Genomic DNA, 13,654 nt, shown 5'->3' with positions numbered 1-13,654 from the left:
CCCCGTTTCAGTCCAGCTTGACACCCCACCCTGCTTCTGCGGGTGAGGGCACTTGTGAAGCAGTTACGCTCCCAGGTCTTCAAAGCACCACGACAGGGCCTCCCTGGTGGCGCAGTGGTTGAGAGTCCGCCTGCGGATGCAGGGGATACGGGTTCGTGCCCCGGTCTGGGAGGATCCCATATGCCGCGGAGCGGCTGGGCCCGTGAGCCATGGCCACTGGGCCTGCGCGTCCGGAGCCTGTGCTCCGCAACGGGAGAGGCCACGACAGTGAGAGGCCCGCATACTGCAAAAAGAAAAAAAAAAAAAAAAAAAAAAAAAAGCACCACGACGACAGGTGGGGCCAATGGTCGGCGTGGCCACGAGGCGCACACCCGTGCAAGGAGCTGACGGACGGGAGAGGTCCTGGACGCGGCAGCGGAGGGCACACTCCTGGGACGTCTCCTGTCGCGCCCGCACATGGGGCCGCCCTGCTAGCCTCCGGTCCTGCCTCAGGGCCTCCGGCAAGGCGGCCGGCTGCCACCACACCGCCCAGCTGGGCGCCGCGGCCAGACCAAGGAAGACGTAGTTCGTTCGGCCAGTTCAGCCATTGAGGATGCAGACGCATCCCGGGATGACGCCCACCCGCTGCTCAGCCATGAGCGGCTTGCTGGGCACGAGGCGCTGCTTTAAGTGCTCAGCCCTGGGGTTCCCTTTACAGGTGTCACCTCCAGTCGGGTTGGGGAAGGATTTCACAGACAACGGTGTTGAGGCAGCCGCTCAGCTAGCTGGGAAGAGTGAAGCTGACTCCTTCAGCTTTGGTCCTTGTCTGCAAGATGCATGCTCCAGAGATTTGCTCTACCTAACGCGGGAGAGTATTTTTTTACTCTTAAGATGGAGAAGGCATTTAAAAACGTGCCTCCACATCCCAGAAACCAGAAAAAAAAAGATGGATAGAACACAATTCGAATCCTCCTGTAGAAACCCACCTCTCCTCCGTGCTGACGAAAGGCAAGTGCTCAGCTTAAGGACGGCTTAAAAAAGGATGTCTAAGCTTTCTGAGGTTGACCGTGGGTAACTGAAACCCTGGAAAGTAAAACCACGGTAAGGGTGGGCGACTGTACATGAATTTATACATGTGATAAAATGGCACAGAATTATACATACATATTTTATCAACACATATTTCCTGAGTTTGATATTGTACAATAGTTATGGAAGATGTAGACATGGGGAAAACAGTGAAGGGTTCATGAACCCTCTCTGTACTATCTTTGAAATTTCCTGTGAATCCGTAATTATTTTGAAATAAACTATCTTTAAAAGTAAAAAAAAAAAAAAGTTTAAGCTCATGCAAAGGTCTAAAGGACCTTGTGTCAGTGTGACATGGGCGACACCACGGCACCCCCAGCAGGCATCCCACGGGCTGGAACTGCCCTTCCGCAGCCATCGTCCAAGGAGATCCATGTTTAAGGACATCCACAGAAATGCTATTTAGAATAATGAACAAACACGAAAGGAACATTCTAAATGTTGATCCACGGACTTCCCTGGTGGCACAGTGGTTAAGAATCCGCCTGCCAGTGCAGGGGACACGGGTTCGATCCCCGGTCGGGGAAGATGCCACATGCCGTAGAGCACCTAAGCCCGTGTGCCACAACTACTGAGCCCACATGCTGCAACTACTGAAGCCCATGCGCTCTAGGGCCCACGTGCCTCAACTCCTGAAGCCCACATGCCTAGAGCCCACACTCCACAAGAGAAGCCACCGCAACAAAAAGCCCGCACACCGCAACAAAGAGTAGCCCCCGCTCGCCACAACTAGAGAAAAGCCCCTGCGCAGCAACGAAGACCCAGAGCAGCCAAAAAAAGAAGTCGATCCACAAGCAACCTGTTAAATTCATATAATAGAATCATACAGCTATAAAAATGACGCAGATCTATCATTACTGACATGAAAAGATGTCTGAGAAAAAAAATCTATTTCTGAAGTTACAGAAGAGCAGGTACAGTACAACCCTTTAATGTTAAATTTCTCTCTATATATATATCCATATATACATTCAGCTGTCTAGAATGGTGTTTTGCACAAATGTTAGAAGCTACCCTCTCAGGGTGATGGAGGTACAGATGAATTTTCCTTTATACTTCTTTAATAATACATTGATTTCTTTCTTACAGTGTACAGTGATCATGTTAATATACATACATGGAATTTTTTTTTTTTCAGAACAGAAAGATTAAGCTTTGTCTACCACCACAAGACAAAAATGGTGTGTGCTTTGCAAGGTTCAGGCAGTAGTTCCTAGGGGTGGGGATGGGGGGGTGTGGACTCTTTTCTCAGCAGGCCCCACCCATTTTCTTCTCCAGCAAAGCAGACGCCAGCACTTTCTGCAACGCCTATAGGAAGAGCTAACCTTCTTCTGGAATGATGTGACCTGGGCACACATAATTAAGAGGAGGCTGGGGTTCTTTATAAAAGAATCTTTGCTATGATAAATAAAGACAACCAACTGTTTTTTAAATTTTTTATTTGGTGTTAACTCCACAAGAAAACAAAAAAACCAGTTACTCTGGTGTACGTGAAATCAGAACAATACAACCACGGGGAAAAAAATAGCCCAGGAATGGAAAACTGATACTTCAGTGCTATGGATATGCAATGCGCTTCATACCACAGTGCGTTTCAGCGTTTTGCCAACTTTTTAAAAAATGCTTTTTCTTTGTGATCCATTTACAAAACTGAAAACCATACTTTCAGCTCTGTCGCTGAAAGCCTCTGGGCTTCAGCCACTTAGCTATGAAAACAAATAAATACATAATCTGTTAATCCCCTTGCCCGCTTATAATCCATTCCCATTCCCCTGTGGAAGGTGCAATGTCTTCCCACTAGCGTGTAAGGAAGTCTGCACCTCGACCACCTGGAGCCCTTTCGTGATAAAAAGCAGCTGTCCAAAATCAACTGAGCTAAAGGTTGTGTCTGAAATATATTTATTTGGTCTCGGCTACATAAGCAACGATTTCTAGGATGATCGTCACTGTAGTGATTTTAGGAATTTACAACTTCCAATTCTTTTTTGCCTTTGCTGTTAAATTATATTTCAGTGCAGATGCTAATCAATTTTTAGGAAGCTCTGGAAGAAAGAAAAATACATATAACCTTATAAAGTCTGTAAATAAATAACAGCAACATAAAACCTTACACGCGCACACACGCACACACACACAAACCCACTTTAAAGTGTCAAAGATGTGCTGTATAAAAACAAACCCTGACATGTGGTGAGACCAAACCCAACGGCCCATCAGGTTTCCCACAGGGAGGACAGACAGCGCCGGGGATGACTCCACAGCCCTGGATGGAGTTGTCTGTGTCATCAATTAAGAAAAAGGCAACAAAACCCAATGCTCGAAGCAACTGATGTATTTCTCAGCCAGTTCAGCTCCCAGCTAGTAAATTATGCGTTTACTGCCCGCCAAAATAGTGGTGAAGCTGTCTCACCCATATTAGACTTCCTGATGTTAGACATGCTAAATTGATGTCACGCATTGTTTTTTGTTTTTTAAAAAACAATGAGTTGGTTAAAAAAGAAAAACAATTTTAAACGTTTAGGTTTTGCAAATGTTGCTCCTTCTAACTTCAACCTGTTGCATGGCAGCGTGAAAGCTCAAGGAAGCGACCGTCACGAACGGACGGGACTGGATGAGAGGAACTGACCCCTGGGTTCCCGAGTGACACGGGAAAGCGGGTCCCATGAAGCAATCACACAGGTATGGGAGAAATCAGTACTCTACCCTCTGACCCGCCACACACAGAACTTGCCCAGAACATTCTCTCAAACACAAAATGAGATCTAAGCTATACTAAGTCACAGCCACAAGAGCAGCCAGGTGTAGCAGCCAAGGTCTCTTTGGGGTGCTGGTGGCCTTTATTGCGTGCCAAACGTTTACAGTCTTAAGTTCTGGGGGCTTCGATTCAATATCGGTCACCAGAAAAATCTCATCTGCAACTAAGGTCCTCATCGAGTATTGTCAGACTCACCGCAAATAACCCTGAGCGGTGCCTGGGGGAAATGTAACTGCAGCGTTAAGAGCAGGTTGGGGGTGCGTTCTCACCCCGCTTGGCCTCAAACGCTACCCTGTACCTCAAAGCCTTGGCTGCCTCAGGTGACAAGAAAGTCACAAACCATGGTATTGTCCATGATACTCTAGGGGGAAAATCCTAAGAGAGAAAACACAGTATTTTGTAAGTCTCTAAAAGCACACCCTTGTGTTTCCTACTTTAAATGTACATGAGATTTTACTGAATGAAGACCGGGGATGAGTCACCCATGCTGCCCTCTTGCCTTCAGAAAGGCACTGATCCACTGCAGGGTAAGTATTCATATCCCAGTTCTTAGAGGACAAAGCCTAAATGTTCCAAAGCTAAAGTCTCCGAATAGCGGAAGTGGTTGCTGACACTGCGATGCTAATAAGGTGATAGTGATGTGTGACTGCAGCTGGAAGGAAGGTAACTGCAGTGAAGATGCAAAAGGCAGTGATGCTTCTAAGACGAGCACATGCACACCCATTCTTGGTATGACAACACATCTAGTCTATTTCAAATAGCCAAGAATTTAACAGCTTGAAAAAAAAAATCTTCAACAGGATAGCTGTCCTCAACTCTAAAATAAGCAAGAAGAGAAAGATAATTACTGATCTGAACCAGTTAATTGAAGAAGAAACCTTAGAAACCTAAGTTGTTGTTTTAGATGAACAGGCCTCACAAAAGGGTACTTTTCGCTCACGTATCAATTTTAAAAAATAATTTGTACTACTCTGCAGGTTTAGAGATGAGTTCGAGAAAAGAGTGCCTCCTCGCTGGGCTCCACCCACGCGCCTCCACCTTCCGAGCCCGTGTCCTCCGAGGCGGAGCTGGCACTGGAGTACATCTTTCTGCGGAAGCCGTTTGATTTTGCTCCAGAATTTCTCTCTCCTGTGCACCTTGCTTCATAAACAGAAGACACCTAAGATGAAAGGAACAATTGTCAACAGGTCAAAAGCCAGGTATTTTCCCAAAAGGGCTATGTGAGACACTCTATATGTGCAGAGATTAAGAAACAAATTGTTGATGTTTTCCAGTGGAGAGTTAAAAAAATCTGAAGAGTTTTCCTGTTTGAAAGCAAAACAAACAAGCTTTCCTCCCTGATCTATACACGATCCCAAACCCTAATTCTCCTCGTTCAACCCCTTGGACAAAACGCTGCCGATGTCAGGGCTGGATGGAAACGAGTCTTTGAGCGGGGACTCCCACCGGGAGGACGGCACGGCCTTGCCCTGCTGGGGCTCACATTCCAGGGGAGAGGACAGCAAGCAGACTGACCAGCACAGCTTCCCAGCTTCCTGCTGCGCTGACCAGCTGGGGGATGTGGCTGACGGGGCTCTCCAGATAGGAGTGGCAGGGCATCCTCGCCCACAGGCCGAGAAGCAAGGTGTGCCACAGAAACAGCCAGAGCTGGCTTGGGACTTCGGGGCTGTGCTTCTGAATTGGGGGTCCATAGGTATATGGTACCTTTTGGGGATACTTTTGGCTGTGTGGGACTCTCCCCCACCCACAAGATGGTTAGCATCTCTGGCCCTCAGGACACCAAGTGCAAGTGGTAGTCCCTCCCCAGTCATAATACCTGGTGATGCCTCCCTGCAACCCCGTAATGCCTGGTGATGCTTCCCTGCACAGCAATGAGCAACATCATCCTCCCCGCAACAGTGACTAGTAATTCTTCCCCCTCCCCAAAGTGACGAGCAACGCCTCCCTAGTCACCCAGTCACAGTGACTAGCAAAATCCCCCAAGCACCTGCCCACCCCCATTTCCAGATGGCAGTACTGTCCCTGGTTGAGAGCCCCCGAGGAAGGAGGACAGAAAGACCACCACACTCCCTGAGCGGGGAGCAGAGCCCGCGGGCCCAGAGAGGCAGGCGAGAGGGCAAACACACACGGCCTGGCAGGGAGCGCGCGCGGGCGGAAGGCCACGGCGGCCGGCACTGGGAGTCGGACTCAGGGCTGAGGGTCATAGCTCAGGTCTGCACTTGGGCTGTGGCCATGTGGATACACGTTCTGAATCTTTACGGGCCTTTAGTGTTCTCTTCCGCAAAGTAATAGCACCTACCTCCCGGGGCGGCTGTGAGACTAAACGAAGTAACCCTCGCGAGGCTGTCCTGCCTCATGGTGTGGGGAGAAGACTGGGGAGGGGAAGGTGGAAGCAGGAAGGCCAAGGCGAAGCCCACGGCAGCGGTCCACAGGGGGTGGTGATGCGGAGGAAGCGAGAACGATGGAGCCGGCTGAGAGGTGGGTGGTCAGGACGGGCACACAGACTGCGTGTGTAGGTGAGAGAAAGAGGAACGAAGAACGAGCTCTGGGTCTGGGGACTGACGCTGGGGGGTGGAACATCCACGGAGATGGAGAGACGCTGGGGGATGCCCCCAGACAGCTGCCTTGATGTGTTCGGTCTGACAGGTCCACGGACATCAAGACCACAGGGCGCTTTGGGAGCAATTTCTCACGAGACTTCAACTGACAATGACAATCACACTGAGAAGCCAAAGAAGCTCCCTTCGACTCATTCACCTGCCTGCCTACCCGGGCGAGGCCTGGGCCTAGACTGGACCAGGCACAGGCCCTGTCCCTGCCCCAGGGGGCCCACAGGCGGGTTGGGAGGCGGGCGAGCAGAAAGTGCAGTCACCTGAGGGGCAGGAATGAGCACCAGAAGGGCTCCCTTGGGGTAAACACTTTGATGGGGAAAAGGGTGCCCACCCAAGGAGTTTAAGGGGAGTAACAGGGTCAGATTCGCACGGAGAAACTCCCTCTGGCGGCAGTGTGATGGACAGACTGCAGGGAGAGAGGGAAGCCTTGGCAGTAAGTGGGAGGCGATGCAGACCAAAGGGCCACGGATGAGAAAGGCCACACCCACAGAGCTTGGTGACAGGGAAAGGCAGTCACAGGACTCCCAGACTTTGGGGGTTGTGGTGGCCATTTGTAAGTTAATAATAAGGAGGAGGACAGTCCACTTACCCTATTAAAATCTAACAGACGCTCTTCATTACTGGGCATTTCTTTAACATCTGGATATTCTTCTATACCATTCTCTCCCTTGGCATTTGTATAACATTCTTAATCATTTTGAATGGAGAAGGGAAAAGAGGGAAAGGGGGGGAAATTTCATTAAGACACAGTTACGAAACATACATTCTTGTTTCATTTTTCAATGAAAAGTCAGATCAATTAGGTCTACAGCCCTTTGGAGATTTTAAGGAGTCACTAAAAGCAGACATGTTCAGCGTCAGCCAGATAGGTGTGTACGAGGAAAATGTTTGGCCAATTTAAAAATTCTTCTAACAAATTGTTCATGGAGTTAAAAAGAAAAACAAAAACACAGGCCAGCATAACCATGCATTCTTGTTATCCCACCATGAGACATTCATTCAACAAATACGTACTCACACCTCTAAGTGACAGGCCCTGGGAAAACAGGATAAAAAGACCAGCAAGGTCCGAGCTCTCAAGCGCGTACGCGGTGTGGAGGGGGACAGATGATGCACCACGCGTATGTTCACAGAACAAGTGAGCAAAGGAATTTCAGACAAGAGGGGGCGCAACGGAGAAAACAAAGCGGGGCAACATCCTGTTCTTCCTCAGCTCAGCAGCAAACTAAGCCACCTGCAGAACAGGGAGGAGGAAGGGGGCTAGTGTTCTGACCGGGTAAGCGGCTCTCGGAAGGGGACAGGACTGGAAGCTGGAACTGGAAGGAGTCAGATAAATCATTTCGTCTAATGCTTCTCAACCCTGCTTTTGCATTCAGATCACCTGGGGAGCTTTAAGAAAAGTCTGGAAGACCAGGCCCGCACCTGAGATTCTGACTGACTTAGTCTGGGTATGAGCACTTTCTGAGAAGCTCCCACGTGAGTCTGAAGCACAGCCAGGGCTGATGCCCACCGGCCTTAACCTGTACCGGCCCCCCAGTCACCTTAACTCTACAGAAAGGGTGTCAGGATTCCACCCTGGCCGCCCGCAGCAGTCACCGCGAGGTGCTGGACGAGCTGCGCGCCACCCCACGTGTACAGCAGCGGCAGGGCCAGCTCCACGACCATGGGCCCTCCTGCCACCACCGGGGGCGGGCAAGCCTGGGCCCTGCTTGGCCTCCCACAAAAGGCTGTACTCTCTGTGACCTTTAGTTCTGACAGCCTCCGGCCCTCAAACTCACTAGTGTAGGTTCACGAAAAAACCCAGGCTCTGGGATTAGACAGACGTCAGTTGATTCCTGATGATGCTACTTGTGATGTAACTTGGAGCAAATTATCGAACCTCTTGGAGTCCCAGTTCTCTCATCTCTAAAACAGGATCACCATTTGCCCTCACAGATTTCTGTGCAAATTCAGAGATCACCTGTGTGCAGCCTCAAGTTCGGGCTGGCACACTCACTAACACCTTCCACAGCTGCTACTAACGAAAGCCCTGGGCTTGGGGTCGGCCCGCCGCAGGACAGCTGGGGAGGACGACCTGCTCTCCCATGAGGCAGGGAACCCCTCACCCTCACCCTCACCCATTCTGGGCCGTCACCTTTTTCTCAGCTCGCCTACCAAGCTCTCATTATCCCCGCGCCCCACCGCGTTCGGTCACCATTCGTACGAGGTGGGGAAGGTAACCATTTCCTTGGCTCGGATATGCCCACAGATGGAGCGGATCCCCCTATTACCTATACTGTTTCGCTGCAGGCCTCTCTCTTTGAGACTCAAATAACACAAACACTTTTGTAAGTGAGCTTTCCAAATGTTCTGAATCCGGTGTATGAGCTCTGGAGATGGACGCGTGGGACAGACTGTGGCACACAGCTTGCGAGGCCCTTGTGGTCGGACTCCCTGCCGCCCGCCTGACCTGCCCCTCCCCCCGGCCCACGTGCCGGGCTCACAGGGGCCACAGCATGTGCAGTCCTGCTCCTGCCCGGACCGCGCCCCAGCCGTCAGGCACTGGTGTCCTGACTCCCTCAGGTCCTGCTCCGAGGTGAGCTGATCAGGAGGGCAGGGACAACGTCTCTGCGTCCCCAGCCCCTAGAATAGTGCCTGGCATGAGGCAAGCACGCACGAAATATGTGCAGGGTGGGTGTGTGTGTGGGCACACAGCAGGGCGGGGGCTGGGTCTTCGTGCCGACGGGGCCCTCGCTGCCCCGGCTCCAGGGCCACACTGCCTCCTCCTCCTTTGGGGCCTCCATCTCCTGACTCGTCCTCCTTGCCCTCCTTCCCAGGGAGGCTGGAGCTCCCAGGTCAGACTCAGAGCTGCACAGGCTTCTCAGTAATCATCAGCAACGTCAGAAGCTTCAGGAGCGGGGACAAGCGTCGGCAGTCACGGCTGCTGAGTGGGTGAGAAGGCCACCTGCCTCCCGGCTAAGCTTCTGCTGAGTCTGTGCCCCCACCCCACAGGCTGAAAGCACCACACTTCATAACGGCACTCCGAGGCAAGGTCGTGAGTTCAAGGTCATTCAAAAGCCCGGTCACCACACTTATCCACTGAGAGTTTCCCTGCACGCCACTCCACAATTTATAAAAAGCTGAATGGACTAACAACCACGTACAGCACCTACAGGGCACTGTACAGATAACCACGGACCTGGTTATCAGCTGACAGCTGATGCGCATTCCCCACTAACAACAGAAAACCGGACGGAGGCTGCAGAGACAGCCCGCGACACAGAGATGGAGCACCAACTCAGTGTGCTTGGAAGTCACCCCAAGCCATCCCCCACCCTGGCCCTGCCTGCTCTGCCACCACGTCCCTCCTTCCCTCTGGGTCCTTCCTGCGTGTGGGTGTCCTCTTGGTGCACTGCTCCAGGGTCCCCGGCCCTCCCCACCTGCACTCCCATTAACTGCAGTTGGGACTCACTCAGCCAGTGCACTGGACCGGACTGAGGTCAAGGTCCGGTTTGCACTCCTATCACCCTGGTGTCTCCCGGGCACCAAGTGCAGACAGCTGCTGTGGACAGCAAGCTTCTGGACCACAAGGAAACAGCCTGGACTCAAGCCTGAGCTGCATGGCTAGTGCCTGATTCTGGGCATTCAACCTGAGACTTAGCTTCCTCATCTGAAAACCAGGCTTTCACGGGGGTTGTATAAAAGACTGAAAGCACCTCGTAAATCACGAAGAACCACCCAAATACTAGCTAATGGTGGAGGGAACAGGCCTTTAATAAATGCTGTTAAATGAAAAAGATGCTGAAAATAAAGACTCTGCTCTATGCTCCCCTTATGACTCTTTGGGAAGGAGGAAGGCAGGGTTGGGGAAGCCGTTTCTTGGGCCCACAGAACAGAGAGAAGCAAACAATCCCAGCCTTCCCCCCAGTCGGCTGAGGCCAGGCTGCGAGGGCAGGCCAGTGCAGGCGTCTGGAGCCCCCAGCGTGTGCAAGGCCCCACGGGCAGTGAGGGACATCACTGCTCCAGGTTAACTACAAATGAGCTGGGGAGACGACACACACTCGAACATGCAAATACTAACAGGAGACTGACCTGCCCCCAAGGCTCTGACCGGAGAGACCCTTGACGAAGTGCTGCAGCTGACAGCCCAGGGGACCACGGAGGTCTGCACAAGCTCAGAGTCTTGAGCTGACCACTCGGGCCGCCTCCTTAGTTCTCACTTCTCCCGACATTTCAGATCAGGATCTTTTTATAGCTTCTGAGTATGTCCACCTGGGCGGCTCACAGACTAAAATCATCTTCACCAAATCCGCTACTGCTCCGATGTCCCTCTCTACCCGGTGTCCCCTAACTCCCTCCCACTGTTCACCACTCACAGAAAGTCACCCAGCCAACGCCAGCATCCTCCACAAAACCTCTCGATGCTCTTCTCTATGCCCGCCCCCCCCCCACCAGGGCCTCAGTCCAGGCCTTTATCCTGTCACACCCAGATCACTGCAAGAGCCTAAGAACCCCAGCAGGGGCTCTGCAGGTTTTCAATCCCTTCCCCCCCTCCATTCTGCTGCTAGGACTGTTTTAAAAACCACACCTGACCTGATACCCTCCAATGTGAACTCCCTTAAGTGGCCCTCTCCTCCTGCCTGTCCAACTGCGCCGAACTCAGCGCCCCCCACCTCTCTCCAGCTTCTGCTAGGACCCAGCTGGGCCCAGTGGGTCCCTGTCCCCCAGCCCGACTTGCCACAGACCCTCGGCCTTTGCTCAGGCCGCTCCTGTCACGGGGACTACCTCTCCCCAGTCCTCCCACCGGGGCCCCTCCTGCAGGTCCCCCAGAGCTAGGGACTCCCCGCTCCACCTCTCACGGGGAGCAGGCACGGAGCCCGTCAAGGCCAGTGCTGCTCCAGTGCGTTTCCACGCCCCGCCCCTCCAGGCTGATAGGGGTTAGAGCAGGGTCCAGTCCTCATGCATCTCTGCGTCCCCAGTGCCTGACAAACGCTGGCCACACAGAATGTTTCTGGACTGATTTTTACAGCAGAAGAACTTACTGCTCTTAATGAATTAGAAATCTGAGTGGATGAATGAACAACCTAATGCAGGTCTTCTTACCTTCACATTCTGAGGCAGGAAAAAGAGGAGAGTACAAGGCTTTTTCCCACCAGGTCTGTTTTTCTTGACTTCTATTCATTCCTTGTACATCAGTGTTCAATACAGGAAACTGTTTAGATCAAACCAAATACAGACAAAGTTCACAAACTTCCAAAATAAAGGGGAAAAAATTCAAGCGTTATTAACTATGGACTACAAACCCAGGATTTTTTAACTGGTGAGGTTTTGGTTTTTTGTTTTTATTGTTCTAGACAAGCTGAATACAAAAAGCCAACGTGTTCATAGCATACAAAGGAAGTTTTTCTTAAAAAGCACTTATATTGGGGCTTCCCTGGTCGCGCAGTGGTTGAGAGTCCGCCTGCCGATGCAGGGGATACGGGTTCGTGCCCCGGTGCAGGAAGATCCCACATGCCGCGGAGCGGCTGGGCCCGTGAGCCATGGCCGCCGAGCCTGTGCGTCCGGAGCCTGTGCTACGCAACGGGAAAGGCCACAACAGTGAGAGGTCCACGTACCATTAAAAAAAAAAAAAAAAAAAAAAGGCACTTATATTGGAAGTGGAATAAAAAGTCTTTTAAAAAACACAACAGGGGGGCTTCCCTGGTGGCGCAGTGGTTGAGAGTCCGCCTGCCGATGCAGGGGACACGGGTTCGTGCCCCGGTCTGGGAAGATCCCACATGCCGCAGAGCGGCTAGGCCCGTGAGCCATGGCTGCTGAGCCTGCGCGTCCGGAGCCTGTGCTCTGCAAGGGGAGAGGCCACAACAGTGAGAGGCCCGCCTACCGCAAAAAAAAAAAAAAAAAAAAAAAAAAAAAAAAAACACAACAGGGGATTTCCCTGGTGGTCCAGTGGGTGAGACTCCGCTCCCAATGCAGGGGACCCGGGTTGGATCCCTGGTCGGGGAACTAGATCCCACATGCATGCGGCGCCTAAGAAGTCTGCATGCCGCGACTAAAGATGCCGCAACCAAGATCCCGCGTGCTGCAACTAAGACCTGGCGCAGCCTAAATAAGTAAATAAAATAAATAAATATTAAAAAAAAAAAAAAAAAAAAAAAAAAACACAACAAAACTCTTACAAGGCAAACACATAAAGAAACAGCCTCAAATAAGGCAAGTTTTTAGATTCTGCAAGTACAGAGATAACGGGTGGCTAGTGTGAGGTGCTCGAGAGAAGGTGAGGAGGACCTTCTTCTCCTTCACACACTTAGGCAGGAGGGAGTCAAAGAAGAAATGGGACAGAGGAAGTTTTATAGGCAGAGTTACCAACCTAATGTCTTTATAACAATTATCTGCTTCGATGAGAACCAGAAGGAAGTTGAGACTAAAACCAAGTAATAACACTGATAGTAATTCAAATTCAAAACAGGAAACAGACGTCGAAATGAGAGGAGGGCAGGACTCCTGAGAGCAGGAGTGACCCCGTACTCCGTGCACATCCACGGCCCTGGAAGAGGGGAAGGCGCTCACGCCCATCCTTCGCTGGTGGAGCTCTCAAGTCCCAGCGGGACGTGCCCACCTGCCTGGGCAGCAAGGACTAGATGCAGTGTGGCTGTCACGCGTGATCAAGGAGTGTCTTCGTGAGCGGTCGTCAGAAGACGTAGCCAGGGGCAGCCACCCCGGGGCCATCCTGGTATGCTGGGCCTGGCAACAGGCCCTCCCAGGCTAAGTAAGGCCTGCTTTCGGCATCTCTGTAACTCCCATCACCCATCCCAGTCTCAACAAGTGTCTGCTCGATGCATACGACCTGTAAACACTGCATACACCTTTTAGAAGACATTTCATTACATGTTCAAGTTTAAAACCTGAACTGTTTTACAACTGATGATCTTCAATTCTCTAATAGGATTTTGTTACTCTCCTGAACAAAGTAAATTATTTTACTTTATCAAAAACTTTTTGATTCAGTAATGTGTGATTTTTATGACTTACTAAACGGGAAATATATTTCAAATTCTGATTTTCATTTAACTTTTCAGAAATACCCCTCAATTAGAAACTGAAGAATTGTGCTGTCTACCCAGAGTGGTCAGTTAACCTTCACCATTTTCTCCTGCAGTGTATTCCAACAATAAAAATTAGTAAACCTATTAGATAAACAGATACCAAGGGCAACAGCGACAAGGCCAGGGTTAACGCAAAT

General features: G+C 51.1%; 1 protein-coding gene across 2 annotated transcripts in view; it reads right to left on the bottom strand.

The window, feature by feature from the left end:
- Window positions 1-1,997: 1,997 nt before the first annotated feature.
- Window positions 1,998-13,654, bottom strand: part of KIAA0232 — a 93,137-nt gene continuing 81,480 nt past the window's right edge. The window contains exons 7-9 of one of the 2 annotated variants that reach the window (XM_081232347.1): window positions 11,518-11,626; window positions 7,025-7,122; window positions 1,998-4,982 (exon numbers count right to left, since the gene is read on the bottom strand). In XM_081232347.1, coding sequence (XP_081088473.1) covers window positions 4,803-4,982; window positions 7,025-7,122; window positions 11,518-11,626 — 387 coding nt within the window. In that variant the 3' untranslated portion in view covers window positions 1,998-4,802. The remainder of the gene's footprint in view (window positions 4,983-7,024; window positions 7,123-11,517; window positions 11,627-13,654) is intronic. The other variant, XM_081232348.1, reaches the window with a different exon arrangement.

Source organism: Mesoplodon bidens (genome assembly GCF_964165515.1).
Source record: "Mesoplodon bidens genome assembly, chromosome: 1".
Lineage (NCBI taxonomy): Eukaryota > Metazoa > Chordata > Mammalia > Artiodactyla > Ziphiidae > Mesoplodon > Mesoplodon bidens.
This window is presented reverse-complemented; position numbering and strand designations above follow the sequence as displayed.